The sequence below is a fragment of the Cupressus sempervirens genome, chromosome 7 (genome assembly GCF_028749045.1).
Source record: "Cupressus sempervirens isolate cs-2001-9-10 chromosome 7, ASM2874904v1, whole genome shotgun sequence".
In the NCBI taxonomy this organism is placed as follows: domain Eukaryota; kingdom Viridiplantae; phylum Streptophyta; class Pinopsida; order Cupressales; family Cupressaceae; genus Cupressus; species Cupressus sempervirens.
In genome coordinates this window covers 527,545,883-527,563,341 of record NC_143124.1, presented here as the reverse complement: position 1 = coordinate 527,563,341, position 17,459 = coordinate 527,545,883, and the positions used below count along the sequence as shown (strand labels likewise).

The 17,459-nt window shown below is 33.9% G+C and overlaps 1 protein-coding gene across 1 annotated transcript in view; it reads right to left on the bottom strand.

Moving 5' to 3' along the window:
• Positions 1–545: 545 nt before the first annotated feature.
• CLUB (TRAPP II complex TRAPPC10/CLUB) overlaps positions 546–17,459 on the bottom strand; it is a 259,180-nt gene continuing 242,266 nt past the window's right edge. Inside the window, exons 17-19 of the mRNA XM_089791885.1 lie at positions 1,853–2,045; positions 1,422–1,741; positions 546–1,320 (exon numbers count right to left, since the gene is read on the bottom strand). Of these exons, the coding sequence (XP_089648011.1) occupies positions 1,045–1,320; positions 1,422–1,741; positions 1,853–2,045 (789 nt within the window). The 3' untranslated portion in view covers positions 546–1,044. The remainder of the gene's footprint in view (positions 1,321–1,421; positions 1,742–1,852; positions 2,046–17,459) is intronic.

The window sequence follows — 17,459 nt, the reverse complement described above, 5'->3', positions numbered from 1 at the left end:
AATGCAGTCAAGGGAGGTGTGTCTTCACATGCACCTCTTCCTTTCCAGTTGCACATATATTATCATTAAATCAAGGTATGAATTGGAGAAATTTATTTATGTCCTGTAAGGATTGCTCTGTAATAGAGCATATTTCCTTTCACATTCATTTCTGTGCAAGCATATAAAGTTACAGTCAGAATGGCATCATCAAAGCATATTATCATTGTCATATCAGACACAACCCTATAAGCATTATTCAAAGCACATATTGAATGATACAGCAGAGATAACCCCTATAATTTGCATATTCTTAATTGCATACCAGATATAGCAAACAGTACAAGGTACTGAGATTTCCCTCAGAAACTGCATAAAATTCATGTATATTAAAAACAGAAAATACATCATTGTAATTTTGATTGTTATGCAATCATAATTAATTGTACATAAACTAAACTGTATTATTTATGGATTTGGAATTAAGTTGTATTGAATAAAAGAAGTATTTACCATATGCATTTAGAATTAGGCCTTAATCATTTATCACTAAAATAGCAGAATCATTGAGAAATTGTCTTTATATTCATTATATTGTGAAGAATTCAGTAGCGTCCCATATTATAGAAAAGGGACATTACAAAAATGCTCAACTCAATGGTGCCAAAAATCATATCAAATTGCCACAATTTTCTCTGCTACCATAGGAAGCCAGTTTGATACAACTCATACTTTAACATTTATTCACTGACAAAAGAAGTGGCAAAACAACAGCCTTCCATCTGCTATGCTATTTTACAGAGGCTAAAAAATTGGTGTTTTATCGTGACCATTTTTACCTGCCAATTGTCCATTAGTGTGGAAAACCTAAATGGGCTAGTTAATGAAGGCAACAAATGAATTGTTGGTCCCAACCAGTAAGAGTACATTCAGAGTGTAATTTGTAGCAACAGAACTCTTATACAACCCCCCTCATGCTAGAAATGGATTATCTCTGGCACAAGGCAAGGCTAGAAGAAATACCAGACTAATGAATTAACAGATGACAAGATGTTGCATTGAAATTCATGACTTTACCATGCAAAACGAAGAGCAAAGCGTTGGAGGACGTATACAAACAAGGTGTGGCCCTGCTGGGTTGCAGCTTATATTAAACTGGTCAACATTAGCCAAGCCAAGGGAAGGTGGCCGGACATATCCAGCAGTCAAGGGAATACATGCTATAGAAATCATTACTCGCGCTCCTACGGCATTAGGCAATGCCACATGGCCTCGTTTCCGCCCTGCCATCATCCAATTTTCTGGGTTCACCTCAACTTCATAGAGAAGATCCTCTTCTTCCTGTTGTTAAACAAAAATATAAGCCATGTAGTTAGTCTGAAAGAAAACAGTACTAGCATATAAATAAATCACATATCTATTTGATATGTTGACTCACATACCTTAGCTGCTAACTCATCCAGAGAACTCCTTAATCTTTCAACTCGCCATTTCATGTTGATAAGTTGGCCCACTCTTAAACAATCTGATGATGGCGGCAATGCACCCACTGCAAGCAATGGCTCCAGGACAGGCATTTGTAGAACAAGAGCACTCTTGAAAAACAAATTACCATCACCATTAGTTCCACTGGACCTTAGCTGCACAGGAGAATGTGCTCCAACAACTCGATCACCAAATATTCCATATTGAATGTTCAAAACACTCTGCAATTTGGATAAATCATTTTCATGATTTTCAATTCTTGGTACAGAAGATTTTCCTGAGAAAACACACACTATCAGAGCTTAGGTAACTACTTTTTAACATGATGTAATCTCAATGAACTAATCATTTGAATAAATATTTATCCAATCACAAAAAGTTCACTCACCTTCTTGAGGTATGCTGCCTAATCGGACTGTGAAAAATAAAGCCCCTCTGGAAGACGAAGATATTGAAAGAGGCAGCACAGCAGCTGGGTTTGGCCGTCCATTGTTACTCCCCACATGAACAAACCCAGATTGAAGATCCAACCAAGCATCATAAATTTTTGCAGCCGCCTTGACTAGAGAAAATAAAGTTACCTGTGTATGACCAATCAACTAAACTTCAGCATAAAGAAAACAAACTAAGATCAATTGGAAAGAGACTCTTACAGATTTAGAATTGAATTCAAACCAATACAACTAAGGATATTAACAGTAAGGACCTATCCATTGTCCCATTTGTTATTTTCACCAACTTTTCCATCATTGTCGTTCTTTGATCAATTGAACTTGTAATTATTTAAACCCAGTGTAAAGTAAGCAGCAAGTTCAACACAAGATGAAAAATGCTGTGCATTAGATTTACTGGATGGCATCAAAGTTCAAACAAAGATGAAAATATAAATAGATATTGGCATACATACAGATAAACTTACTAGTATTCAAGATAAATATAGGGACTAGGGGAAGACCAAATAAGTAGTAAATGAAACTATAATTAACATACTTGGAATTGACATGGAGTTGATTGGACAAAATAATTTCCAACTCAAACAAGATTTGGCAAATTTTAAAATACCTATTTCTTTGGTAAAAATATAAAATAAATGCTAAATACAGTTAGAAATTATAATAAATGGGTCTGTTATGGGCTTGGAGGTAGTGCTACTTACAGGGGTCTGAGGGCAGCATCCCCAATGGGATTGGCGAGAAAAACCCCTCAAAGAGGTTTGAGGGCAGCAAGGTTTGGAGCAGCACCGCCGGTATGTTCCCTTCCCTGTCATGGTACAAAGTGTGTTTAGGGATGGAGCTTCCCCTACTGCTCCTCCTTCCATACCAAAACCAAGTGAAGGCCTTGAAGACCACACATACCTTCATGGTGCGTTTTTCAAAAAGGATAAAAATACATGTATTGAATCTAATTTCAGCAAGGCTAAAATATAGTCCAAGGTGTGGAGCTTAATTGGTTAAAATGTTAAGTTTTCAATGTAGAGACCCATGTTCAATTTCTGATATGGACACCTAAAATGGAATTCTAAGTCACAACTCTTGGTCTTACATAGTTGGCTTCTAATATGGAGGTGGTTTTTGAAAAAGAGTGGAATTCTGATTGGCAACTCTTGGTCTTCCATAGGTGACTAGTGTGTTTTATTGTAAGAAGCTTTTAGTAGTCTCATGTTGATACTTGTATGAAATATTCATAATTGATAAACAATTAAAAAAATAAAGATTAAAATGCTGTTGAACTTTCCCCTTGGGTTCGTATGATGGTTGACCTATAAAAGCAAACAGGCACATTTTTTTATTGTGACAATTGCAATTTTAACACATCAAGACTAATTTTTAACATAGGCAAAGTTTATTCTGCAGACATAGTTCCCTGTTTCAATTGACTAGAAGGAACTTGCTTTGGCATCTGGTATTTGAGGGGTGCTATTCTTCAGCACAGGTGTGTTTGCTTTCAAAATTATAGAAGTTTATGCTAGAAATGAAGCATCAAGATTAATCCTCTTGTTTGAAATGCCAGCAGCTAAGGTTTAGATTTGAGGTCATTTTCTCCTGTAGCATGCACTTTAGAGCACCAATCCTTCAGTAAAGGTCCGAATAACTTGGGTGGAGTTTTACAACTGGGGGAAGCACAGTTGCTGTGCATTAAAGAATGTCAGAGATTATTTTCCTTTGTGAGGTCAGAACAGTAGGAATACATATACATTGCTATTATTGATTGTATTTGCTGATGCTAATCTCGATTTGATTAATAAGGGCAGAAATATGTTTTCCTTACAGCAGTAACCGATAAAATACTCTTAATATCATTTTTGTTTAAGCATTTAGTAAAGGTGAGTATTCTTGCTTGATCTCAAATATGAAATCAACTTAAAAACCTCTGACATATTAAAATTAACCAGACAAAGAGTGCCAATTGTTTGACAAAATTTCTCTGAACAAAGTGCAGTGTTTTCAGTATAAATCAGTTGGGGTTCTTACAGTGCTATCAGAGCTTGGATTCCGTCATCATGTTGGTTAAAATCAGTGGATTGTATTTGTGAAGAGTGAGTTAGTCCATTATGGGAAGTCTAACCAGCTCAGTGGGTGACAAAGGCTGGGCAAATAGTGCTTTACTGTAGGAGAGAAACTTGGACACTGGATCCTATCAAAAGATGCTCGACTCACCTAACTGGTAGAAGTGGCACAATGTTTGCAAAAGGCAGAACAATCACCTTTCCAATTGATTCAAATAGCAAGAACTCCAACAAGGAATTCTTTGGGTGGGTGCAAGCTGTTGAGAGTCGAGACACAAGGATAAGAGGCAAAGCTTGTCGAATATCATTGTTTAAGTGAAATTATAAGAACTACAGCTCCTAAAGCTCATGACGAAGCAAATGAAGGTGGTATTTCCAGCAACAATTGAAATTGTTAATAGGCTAAGTCAAATCAAAAGGTCCTTCTAGTAACGGGGCTATGAACCTAAAATTAATGGAAAAGGAAAGTTCATGTGTTGTCATGATTCAGTGTAGTTGTGATGATCTTATTTTTTGATTGATTCATCATTTTCATTTTTGTTATCAGTGAGAATCATGTCAAACCCATTCATGATTGCATGAGAATCATTATGACTACAATTATTGATGAATGTGATGTTACTTCCAACCTCTCATAACATTTCTATTGGCCTTTTATAACAAGATTTGATTATTTCTACTGCTCCTTACAAGCTGGCCACCAGTGGTTTAAATCCACATAATAAATTAAAAAATTTCTTTGGAAAAGAGAAAGATGAAGAAAAGCATGCAATTAGCAGAAATGAACTGAGGAAATAAAAATCTTCATTTTTCATGTGAAGTCCCTAGGAACTAATCACAAACGCATAGAAGATAAGGTAATAACTGAAGATTTCACTAATTCAGAGAATCACTTTCAGCCAGTTAGCAAATGGTAAATTGCCTCTCAAAACTTGGAGGAAGCTAGCTCTTCATGTGCCCTTACTAGTGATGGAAATTTGATGCTCATACCAAAAAAGATGGGATAGATAGGAAAGAGGATGAAGATGAATCCTCATCCATTTCATCTATTACAGGTCAGTACATTGATGAGAACATAGACTCTGCTCTTTCTGAGACAGAAAAGGAAGTGTGCTCAACTTTTTATATGGCTACAGTCAATTACATCATTGTGTGAATCTGATTTTCCTCCTACACCTATTAGCTCACATAATTTAGAGTCAATTAGAGGTCACTGAAGATAAAATTGTTGCAGCTCTTAACATATTCTGATGACATATATGCAATGATTGCAAAGCACCTTTGGAAGGTACAATTAGAGAAGAGAAAAATGGGACTCAAAGAAGCATTTTCACATTTGCAAGTGATCAAGGATGGGACAAGAACAATGGAATCAGATTATTTAAATCTTCATTCAAATTGAGATCATCTCCTGTATCAAGCAGAGATATATTCAGAGTCATTGAGGAAGAAAACACAAGTAGACACCCTTACCTTCAAGCTCTCAAATACCAAGGACACCCTAGAGACTACCCTAGTGGCATTTACTTGCAGCAGTTGATTGGAAGAGTTGGAGGGATTCTTCTTGTATTTTTCTTGATAGAGGTTGGCATAACAATGAGCTATGATCATCCTTTGACATTAGAGGTACCTATAGCTTCAGCAGGAAGTGAGATTCTCTGTTGGATAGATGATGTTTTAATTTACTTGATTGACTGTGCACACAGGACAATTTAGGATCCTCGCATTCACATGATTGTTGCATTGTTTCTTATGTATCGTGATAAGTTGCTTCACAACTACAGGCATGATGAGGATTACATCAAAGTAGCATAGTGGATTGGTGAAGTGATGTTCCTAATATTGATATGGGATCCAAGCATTGATTTCAGCATACAAGAGCAAACTATTTAAGGACAAGCAATCTCTGAGAAGGGAGGACTGTAACATCCCCAAATTTTGGTACAATGAATAATTAAATAAAATAATTTTAAGGTTATCCAAATATTAAAAGGGCAAACTTATTTTATTTATTTAATTAAAAAGTGAATTATAATAAAATAATATTAAAAGTCATTTTATTTAACAAGTTCTCCAACTTATTCTAGAAGCTACATTGAGGTGGAAAATAGAAAATTCTAGAAGACATCATTTGTTATAAAAAGACGAGTTTGCAATGTATTGACATGCATATGGATTTTGAATTTGATGATTTGTTTAATGCTTTGCATTATCTGAATATCGGAAGACGCGAACCTTCAACAGATTGACAGAAGGGTTAGAGGAAACCTTAGTTCTTCTAAGAAGTGGATTCGTGAAAGAATTCACAATTGTGCCAAATTCCAAATTCGTGAAGTCTTCCCATAAAGCCAAATTTGAAATAACCAAAGGTATTTTATGTCTGAAAATAAGATTATATTCTGAACATTATTGTATTTTGCAGATCATTAGAAGGAGCAATGATTATCTCTATTCTAATGATTGGTGATTATATGCTGATAATAATTTATGTGCCAAGTTTACATCTGCGGAGACTATTGAAGGAATCGATATAATTGTATTTCTGGGTACAAATATTGGATGGGCCTGTCTCATTTTATGAAGATTATAGCATCACGAAAATGAAAAGGAAAGGGCAAAATATTTAAGACTATGGTTAAGTTTTCACCATTATAGAAAAAGTCTCGAGCCAAGTTATATTATCGTCTCATTTTATCCGCTGCAGACTTAATAGGGGTAAAATTATAAATGGGGCAAACATTACAGTGCTGCAGACATTAGAGGCCACCATGACTATTAATTTGGGCTCCAACATCACCATTCCCATCACCGCAGCATCCTCACTGAAATCTAAATCATCTTACACTTGCCATATGAGATATAGAAGACACAGTTCCCTGTTTCCATTCATTGGAAGGAACTAGCTTTGGCACCCAGTAGAAGTTTCACAATTGTGTAGAGATTTAAGTCAGAAGTGGAGCATCAAGATTAATCTTTGGGAGTCTTATTTCTCCTGTAACATGCACTTTGGAGCATCAAACCTTTGGGAAAGGTCCAAATATGCTGTGTTAAGTTTTAGAAATCGGGGAAACATAGTTTCTGTGTTAGAAAATGTCAGAGACCATTTTCCTTTACAAGTCAGAACAGTAGAAAAATACATGTGTTGCTATATTCTCTTTTCTGGTGCCAATCTCAGTTTGATTAATAAGGGCAGCAATATGTTTACCTTGCAGCATTAACCAATAAAATACTCTTGCTATCATGTTTTCTTCAGTATTTAGTAAATGTGAGCTTCCATTCCTGCTTGATCTAAAATATCAAATCAACTAGGAAACCTATGACAAACTGAACCAATCTGTTTGTTAAATTACCAAGACAAAGAGTACCAACTGTTTTGACAAATAAATCTCTGAACAAAGTGCTAGCTTTGCGTATAAATTATAAATCAACTGGGATTTTTACATAGACCTACGTCATCTAGGTCCGTGAACCAACACAACCAGCACAAGATCAGGATCTAAAATGGATTATTCCAGGTACATAGCCCTGGGCAGAATGCAACTTGTTATATTAAATGGAAACCAAATTATATTTTATGATTATTTGAAATACACTAAATTCTTGATTATTAGTGTTGGATCATTTCTGCACCATTTAGTATAATGATGATTAGCAAGGTCATTTCAAATATGGATGGCTGTAATGTCCCCTTTCTCGAATAAAGTTTAATAAAATAATAATAAAAATGATAATAATTAATAAACAAATAAGCTGTAAAATAATTTATTATTAAATTAAAAGAATATATTAATTGATACCGTACAGTAAAATATTATATATATTAATGATAAACATAATAATATTACAATATAATCGATAGATTACTATAATGTATTGCTAATAAAATAAATAATAATTAAAAATAATATACCATTAAATCAAAGATTTAAACTTATTAATAAAGCATCAATTTCAATAAGAAAAAAAAGACATATAAGGGAAAAGCTGATAGACATGGACATGGACATCCATACCATCGATATGACTTAAGAGATTATATTAGCAAGATTGAACAAGTCTATGCGCTGACTAAGAGTACTATTAACAATAGCGATCAAAGATTTAATGGATAGTGTTAATATAATTCTGGAATCCATTATGGTCTATGCTGGAGTAAACTAAAGCATATGTTACAATATAACATTTGGTGGCAATATATTGGTCAACACATTCAGATGGGCCCTAGGCAAAAGCTAGAGATTTAATTGTCTGTGATAGTAATTTACATCAGCACTAAATACATCCACATAGGACGCCTTAACAAGGATAACCAACGTGGGGATTACACACTCCAATAAAATTATTGCAAGGATAATAATCGATCATAGAATATAGGAGATTAAAAGTTAAAGATAAGATTGTGCTTAGAATTACTAATAAATATCAACTAAACTAATAACTATAGAATCAAGTTGTGATTTCTATTAAGGTCAAACATTTGAATAATATGTTTTGTTAAGGATAAATAAGGGGTGCAATCATTTGTATTCATATCCCTTTGGAAGTATTAAAGGGACATCAAGGCCATCTCATATGGAGGAGAATACAGTCTGTGTGTCAGGGAATATAATAAGTATAACCATATCAGCAGTCCAATCAGAACCTACAAGAGAATGCAGTCAGCAGCAAACAAATGGATATATAAAAAAAATCAGCTCTTTGAATGTTTAGAAGCAGCATATATATATAAACGGTGAATAATCATCAAATCAACATATACATCAGCAATAAAATCTGACAGGAGTTCGATACATTCATTCTATGGTTGCCCATGCAAATAAAGGGAACATTACATTAAATAAATGATGACAGACCTTTGCAATAACTAAATATGGAGACTTGATAGTATATAAAGTCATCATGCAATTAATAATCATGAAAAATAAATTATCGACAGCCTCAATATTAATCGAGTCATGACTGATTAGATAAATTGGCAATCAATAAAAAGATGGTCATCAATAATATGACAACCACTATCAAAGGGAAATGTCGATTAAATTCAACCATTGTTGGTTAAGACACTAGGTAGGTAATAGTACTAAACTTTTTCAACTTAGTTTCGCATCACTCTAAGTTTAGTTCATTATTTAATTGGTTAGTATTGATCAACCAATCAATGTCAATCGATATAACGGATGCTTTTGCTGAAGGCTTTCGTCAAATCTTCTTGGTTTTTTTGTTTGTCAAGCCTATGTGTAATGTCCCCTTTTTGGGACATTAAAAAAGTCAAAGACATATTATATACATTAAAAAAGTCCAAGACATATTATATATAATATTAAAATTGACTAGGAGAGCGTGGACTCAAAATATAAAAGGTCAATTTATTATTATAGAGAGGGCTAAAAAAGACAGGGAGAGATAAGATGAAAGCCAAAAGGGGAGTTGAAGCGTCACAGCTGTGAGCATAAAAGGAGGAGACTCTTTCATTTGGCATGCTTGATTTATGATTCAGATTCAATCTCTCTCTTGCGAGAGTTATTTGGAAAGCTTCAGCTTTCAGCTAGTGTGAGGACGTAGCCCCTTGTGCCGGCAGACAGTGGATGCAAACCCATTGTCCATGAAGATGTCACTTTAGGTGTCTCGTATGCGCTTACAAGTTTTTTCTCTTAAGTGTTCCAATCTGACTGTAAAACTGTGCTTAAGATTGAATTTTGAATGTTGGTTATTGTGTTGCTGTTGTATAATGCAATAACATGTTTTTGAGGAATTTTACGAGAGTTTACTGGTTTTATATTGTTGGTTTGTAACATATTTTCATATGCTCAAATCCTGAATATTATTTTGAAAGGAAGGGGTTTATATCTATTAGAGAATCTACTAGTTTCTATTGTTGTTTCGTAATACATTAGGCCTAAGTCACAAGGTTCAAATTCAAATTTGAGTTCGTCAATCATAAACTCTAGATGAAATTTAACAAGGATAAAACTTTGAAAAAATCAAAATTAAATTGAAGTTAGAGAAATTTTTATTTTTAAATAAAGTAATATATCCACAAAAAATTTAAAATTGTTTGACTTTGCTAAATAATTAAACTGAATAGCTCAGTATTATTTTAAAATAATATAATATTATTATTAAAAAAAATATTATATTAAATATCATAATATTCGGATAAAGTACGGAAACGGAAAAAGCTTGCTGAAATTCAAACTTCATGGATGAAATTCGGCGTATCCTATGACTTAGCATCTGCCTATGTTTTAGTTCTTAATATATTTTTGGAAACGAAATCAGGTAAATATTTGTTTGGGATATTCAATGGTATCAGAGCTGGTTTTTCCTGCCAGCCTGTGAAGTTTTTTACTAGAGAGAAATTTATAGTTATGAAAAGATTTAAATAAACTAGTCTCTCACAAGGTTGTATTCAATGTTTAGAAATATCTCTAAATAGTTGCAACAACTAAAGCAGAAGTTTGGTAATTATTAAGCCTGTGTTGTAAGTTGTAACATTCAAGAAAATTGTTTTCTTTTGCCTAGAGCACACATCAGCTGAGTGGAAATTCTTGCACATTGTGAAAGTGTTGTGAGTGTGGAAAATTACAGTGTCATGTGTCCAATTAATCGAGGAGCTTTGCGACGAAACATTTTCTCAAACTTAATACTGTTTGCAAAGGGGGATATTTGTGGATACGACAGCTAAAGGCATTTGACTATCGGCTGGAAATAGAGAATCGAAGGGCACATTTACAATAAGGAGATTGATTAAATATAATTGTTAAGTGACTATATATTCCGCTGAAGCTAATTTTCTTGGAAATACTTTTGATCCCAGTCAAAACTTGAAAGAAATTGTATGGTATTTGATAGGTGGTTGTTTTTGTGAGTCGAAAATATTTATGACTTGTCATGTTGGTTGCTTTGGTAATAACATATTTATGGGCAATCATACTGCAGCGAAAAGCAAATAAGAATAAGCTAAGTAGGGACACATTAATATATTGAGGATTGGTTTCAAATCATTACCGTAAGCTATCTGGAATTGCCATAAAGACTGGAATGGTGGTTCGGGCTGAAAGAATTTGATTGCTCTTTCTTTGCAAATTGGATGGGTCTTCTTCACTCACAACTACTGAAGGAGTTATGGGATTGATCAAAGGTGTTATTCAAAACATTCGAACTCTGAAGATAATCATTTCCATGAAGCTATAAATCCAAACTGTTTCCAAAGAGATCATTTTGTTCAGTTGGAAACTATAAAGGTGAAACTGTCGATTCTAAAAGCAAGTGGAAGTCACGAATTTGTGGAATTGATTAAAATAAGTTGTTTAGGCAGACTCGAGCAAACTAGAAACGATTTCAGCAACACGAGTTGGAATTCACATTTATTGATTGTGCCATTGGTCGACCTAAAGAATCAATTCAAGCTTTCATATTCCCATGAACTTTCTTCCTTGGAAGACGACTGAGTCATTGCAAGGATAAAAGCAGCCATTTTAAGTTTTTCGGAAATAGTACAATATAATTTTCCATGGTTAGATTGCTTGGGGGTGTTAAACTGGACAACAAAGAGGAATCGAATAACCGATGAAGTGTGGCAAGAATGATTTTGCTATTAGGAACTGCGAATTATAGAATATTTGATTACTATCGGCACCGAAAATATTTATCGAACCAAAGCATTAATAGTGGTTGGTAATTCATATATTGCAGCAAAAAGAAGAATTGGGCAAATCAAAATTACACCAACATGCACAGAGAAATTGTGTTTGCATGCATATGGCGTGATTCCTAGCAAGTTGTGCAACATCATAATTCTCTAGAAGGTTGGTTGGTGTCATTACAAAACTTTTGGAAATGAGCGTTACATAGCATCGAATAGATTCCTAGGGGTAGGAGTTACAAATAAACATGAATTAATGGGCTTGAACTAAATTATCGTCTTCTTTCTAGGTGGGAATAATTTCAAAGATTTAATGGTTGGAAATTGAAAACAAATTTACTCTCAAAAAACTGCTTTTTTCATAATCGAAATGATTGGAGATCTACAGAGAAATACAATCTTCAATTCTGCGAAAAGTCTTTAGAATTATTCATGGTAACTATTGTCTTTCATTGGCTGGATGAACTACAAGCCGCTCTAAAAGGTAACACTCGGCAATGTTAAAATTAAAATTAAACATTGTTTGTGGACGCGAGAGCTAGGTATGCGTTCAAGGTGGAAGGTAATGGAGAAGAACCATCTACCATAAGGACATATTTAACTAAAGATTTGTTTTGATTTGAGTGAAAATTTTCAGTGGATCTCGCTCCCTATTTGGGTTATCTAGAGACGATCGTAAATCATAAGCTACGCAAATTGTATGGTGAATATTTTATATACATTGTAATAAGACTTTCTGGCTCTTCAAATAATTGAACATGTGGCGTATTTGGAGAAATTGTTGGTGATTGCCGTAAAAGAACAGAAAAGCGGTGACAAGACAAACACTACAAGAAATTGCCAAAGACTAAAAATGCTTCCGAAATAAATAATCAAAGTTCTGGCTAGTGTTCGTAAGAAGTGAAGTTGTTATTTGTCTGGGCAAGCTTCTACGTTTTCTTTCCAACATAGACTCCTCATCCTTATGTAGCTCGAGTACACCTGGACATACAGACAAGAAAAATATAACGAACGGAGAAGTTTCTGGCAAATGTTTATAAACTTCTCTTTCCTTTAATCAATTTCATGTTTTATATTGTATTACAAAAAAAATAAAGGTGAGTAAAGGCACCGTAGGAAGGTCAAGTTGCAGTTGGGTGAACTTGAACAAGTATACATGCCAAGATAATAGATTGACTAGAATCTATTAGAAGACCTTTCAAGAATAAGCAAATAAATGTGAGAGATAGTCGAAGGAAACAAATGTGGAAATTGTCACGAGAATAGATGGACAAAGTTTTGTTAAAATATAGAATCTAAGCATGCTTTTATGATTAACTCAGTCATCTAAGCTGTGGAGGGCAACCAAAACCTTCAATTGGCATGGTTACATAGCAATATGTTTGTAATTTGCATCGTTTCTCTATATTGGAGTATTCATCATTGGGCAGAGGCTTATTCTTTAAGACATGAGCTATAAAGTCATGGGAAATTATCATGATGCTATCCATAAGTGGTAAACATGATTTCAAGTTTTATGAAGATGGCAGCACAATTTGTTCAAAATGCTCACAAGGAGCACCAGAAGGATAATGGGAATCGTGAATCTAGGAGCAAAATTGTTAATGATCAATCTAAAATAAGGGCAGAAATACTTGATATTTATAGAGAGTACAAAAAACTTCCTACCCGAGTCTAGAATGACTTATCGTTCAATGATTACATGCTTTTTCATATAGAGCAGCAAAATAAGACTGATATGGCAAAAAGGAAGTATTTGGAATTGGTTTAGGATCTCCTTGCAAAGGACTAGTGCAAAAATGTGTATGAAGAATTTCCAACAAACCAAAATGATCTAATAGAGGGTCTTGAAAAAGAAGAGCAGTCAACTACCATTGATTTACACCCTTCCCGTGATCACACGAAAGATGTTACATAGGGTGCAAGTTTTTGTGTTGGTGATTTGGAGGTTAGCTTTGACAAACAGGTTGATGAGATCGATTGCACACGAGGTAATAGAAAATTGGAATCTTTGTATTGATGAACAATATATTTTTGATACCCATGACATGAATTGAGAGGAACAATCTAAGATGACACTACAAGAAGAAGAACCGCTTCAACATGACAATAATGAAATGCATACCTTAAAGAACCAATTGAAGGTTAGTGAAGACATGGTTGTGGCATTTTTGGTACATTATGACAACACTTACAAGATGGTTGAAGATTTCTACAGGAAGGCTCTGAAAAATCCCTGATGGATCTCTTCCGCTGATTTGCTGTAATTTTATATTTTAAAATTTGTTTTCCCTGTTTATTAAAATTTTCTTGAAGAGCTAGACAGAAGTTGCAGAAGAGTTTGATTGTTTTATATTTTTGATGATTTTTCAATAAGTAATAATAGAAGTACAATAACATGAACCAGTTCTGAGAATGTATTCCAAATACATTTAAAGCAAAGTCGCTTCAAACAGATTTTTTTGAATATACGCCTAATATATAACCAGATGAAGATTTACAATAATATCCAGATGATTACAACCAAGAATAAAGCCAACTGAAGGCGTGAACGTGAAATATGAGCCCAGAAGGAAGCTACGGCAAGAATCCAACTCTCAAATGCTGTATGTGGAAAAGTAGATGGCTGCCAAGCGCAGCCGTATAGTTGCAAAGTGCCCACACATGGGTAAAATACCCAAACCCCAGCTAAAACTCTGACTCAATACTGCGTTCCCCAAAAGAAACAATGCGGAATCTCCAAGATGCTTCTGACTACGAGAATCTAAACCACTGTTTTGGGGGGTACGTCCCAAACAGGCAAAGCAAGTGGGTTTGGCATTCCAAATGTTGAAAGCTCAATCAAAGTGTTAATGTTTTAACATCAGTAGAAGTAAATGTTGCTTATCCAATATACTAATCTGTGTTTATGTTTGTCAAATAAATTGTTATTGCTGATTATTATATATATATAATATATTATATATGTAATATAATATATATATATGATATATGTAATATACTGTATTATATATATATTATATATTATATATTATATATCATTATATAATAATATAATAATATTATATTATATTACATATATGGTTAATATATTAATATTATATATATGTTAAAGATAAGTTATGCATATAGTTATTTATAAATTAAATTGTGATTAACTATAGAGACATGCCTCTTCATGTCTCTTGAAAAGACATGTCTCCTCTCATATTATACATATATGAGATCCAAATCTGCATTTGAAAATCATCAATTACAATGGCAATAAAAATACATTTGCAGATACGATCTCAGTTACTTTAACATGGTATCAGAGCATATGCTGCAAATGTAAGAAAGTGATTAACATTTCCATCTCTACAAAGGGAGTCACATATCATGGATTCTTAAGCATAATAGAAGAAAAAAAAAACTTCGAAAGAGATATGACAGGTCAAGCGGCTATAATATTCATTTCCAAGAAATACAGTTAGATGGAAATATCATACACATTGTTTAGACTTTTGTTCTTATTCCAGCAGATAGAAATGAAGAGAAGAATGAGACGGGATAGGGATACAAATGAATGGAGATCAAGTCAGCATCAAATTTGGCATCACATGAATAGGGAGGAGCATCTTGATACTATAGTGCTTCTTTTACAGAAAATGTCTCTTTCCGGATGACCAGCAGAAGAAAAAAAAACATCCCAGAAGAATTAGGAGGAGAAAAGGACACATGAGGATGAATACATACCACTCAAAGCAGACAAGATGACTGCTCAAGAAGTAATAGGCAAAACTGAATAAGTAGTGAGGAGTCAAAGATCTTCAACCAATGCCTAGTAAGGAGAAGTCAACAATAATAAGATTCCATAAGTGCTACCTAATTTTCTTGTCAGCAGCAATGACTTTCTGCAGTGATGAGAATCTAAATCGTGATGAGACTAGGATAGGAGCATTCCCAATAAAGGAATTCAGCAAACAATGGAGGAGGCAAAGATATACAATTGGTCAAAAACAACATTGACGTGGATATAAGGAGGATCAAATCATAATAAATTGGCAACACCTTATAAGGTGAGACAAAAAGAAAAGAAAAGAAAAGAAGTAAAATGTAGTGAATAACTTGTTGAATGGGAAGATCAAAGGAAGACCAAAGTAAGGCACACGTCAAAAGAGTCATAGAAGGATAAGGACCAATTTAGGGAGAACGATATTAATAAATTGAGAGAGATGAAGGAATCTACACTGAACAATGCAAAAGTCAGAGATAAGATATTTTAGCCTTAGTCAACTAACAGTAAGAAGCCACATATTACTGGTGACATGACACAAAAACAGTACTAACAAATAACTGTACTATTTCCCACAAAGAAGAAGCAGTATCGTTATACAACAAATAAATATAGTATCGTTATACAGTGTGAAGTCAGACTGCATAATCTCGGAACGGTTGTCTAAGACATGCAGATTTAAAACATTCACAGAAATAAGAAAATAAGTTGTGATTGCGGAAGAAGAGAAAGGAAGTCCATTTCATAGACGCACGATAATTAGAATTGGTTGAAGCAACAAATACAGGTGTTGTCATAAGAGTAGAGATAGCAGAGAAGAATGAATTCGCCATTAAACACAAAAGTAGGCAAACCTTCAAGGAATAGAAGAAATATTCTGATGTCAACTCATGGATAGCAAATTCACATAGTAATAGCGGGATGATACAACAAAATTTTGACAGATGTACAACAGCTATTTACCAAAGATTGTTGGCTGCGAAAATGTGACAAAAGATTGCAGCGCAGTCTTCTATATGTGAATATGAGTTCCAGAATTTAATTTTTTAATTTTTTCAAATATGGTCTGCGAATATGAGAGTTCATTTAGATATGGTTTTCCAATATGAAAGTCAGGCTTTATAAGGAAATTTCTTTTGGAAGGTCGCGACAACAGTAACAACAAGCATAATATGGAAGTATTTAATAATATGCAAGGTTACCAAACAGTTGCTATCAACAGTTTTCTCAATATCTTTAGAATTTATAGAATAAACAACAGATGTTCCATGTGGGAGTGAATTGTTATTTGTCTAATTATAAATGATGCCTCATAATCATGATCACTGTAATCTGCCACTTATGACAGTAATCTGCCAAATTAGTGGCATGTGTTTGAAAGGAAAATAATCTTCCATCTCTGTTATGACAATCATTGGAATTAATTAGAATTTGAAAAGTCACAATGGTCAACCGTTATGATTAGTATATAAACTTCTTCCAAATTCTCTAAACAATTCAACATCGATGAGCAAAAGAGTTACATGATGGATAGAGGTTATGTTTGGCATGGCAGTTAGATGACAGTTTATAACCTTTTCAAACTTCCTACCTACAGTGCTCATCATAATTATTCTCTTCATTTGAAAAGTGCTGAAACTAAGCTGAAAGCTTGGCTTGATCACTTCTATTGCATCTTCCCATATTGCAAATAGACCAAGGTTACAAGATCTATTATAACATAAAAAAGTTTCTCATAATTGATGTGATGCAAAATTAATTCAACGATGTAAGAATGCGAATTTTACATTATCCTAGATCCTAGACTAAGGAACGAGGAGGCATAAGTGATAGGAAGTTCGATCAGTTTCCAAATGAGATCAAGTGCTGGAACTATTGGAATATATTAAATTAACTCAGACATGGAAATGCACAAATAAATGAAACATTAATTATGGAGTAGATCATGAAAGGACAATATGCCTATTCCTATCGTTTTTCTAGAGTGAACACATTTCCAGTCTTCCATTGAATTATCAGTAGGGTGAGATTTTTATTTTGGAGGATGATGATTGAGAGAGTAACATTTC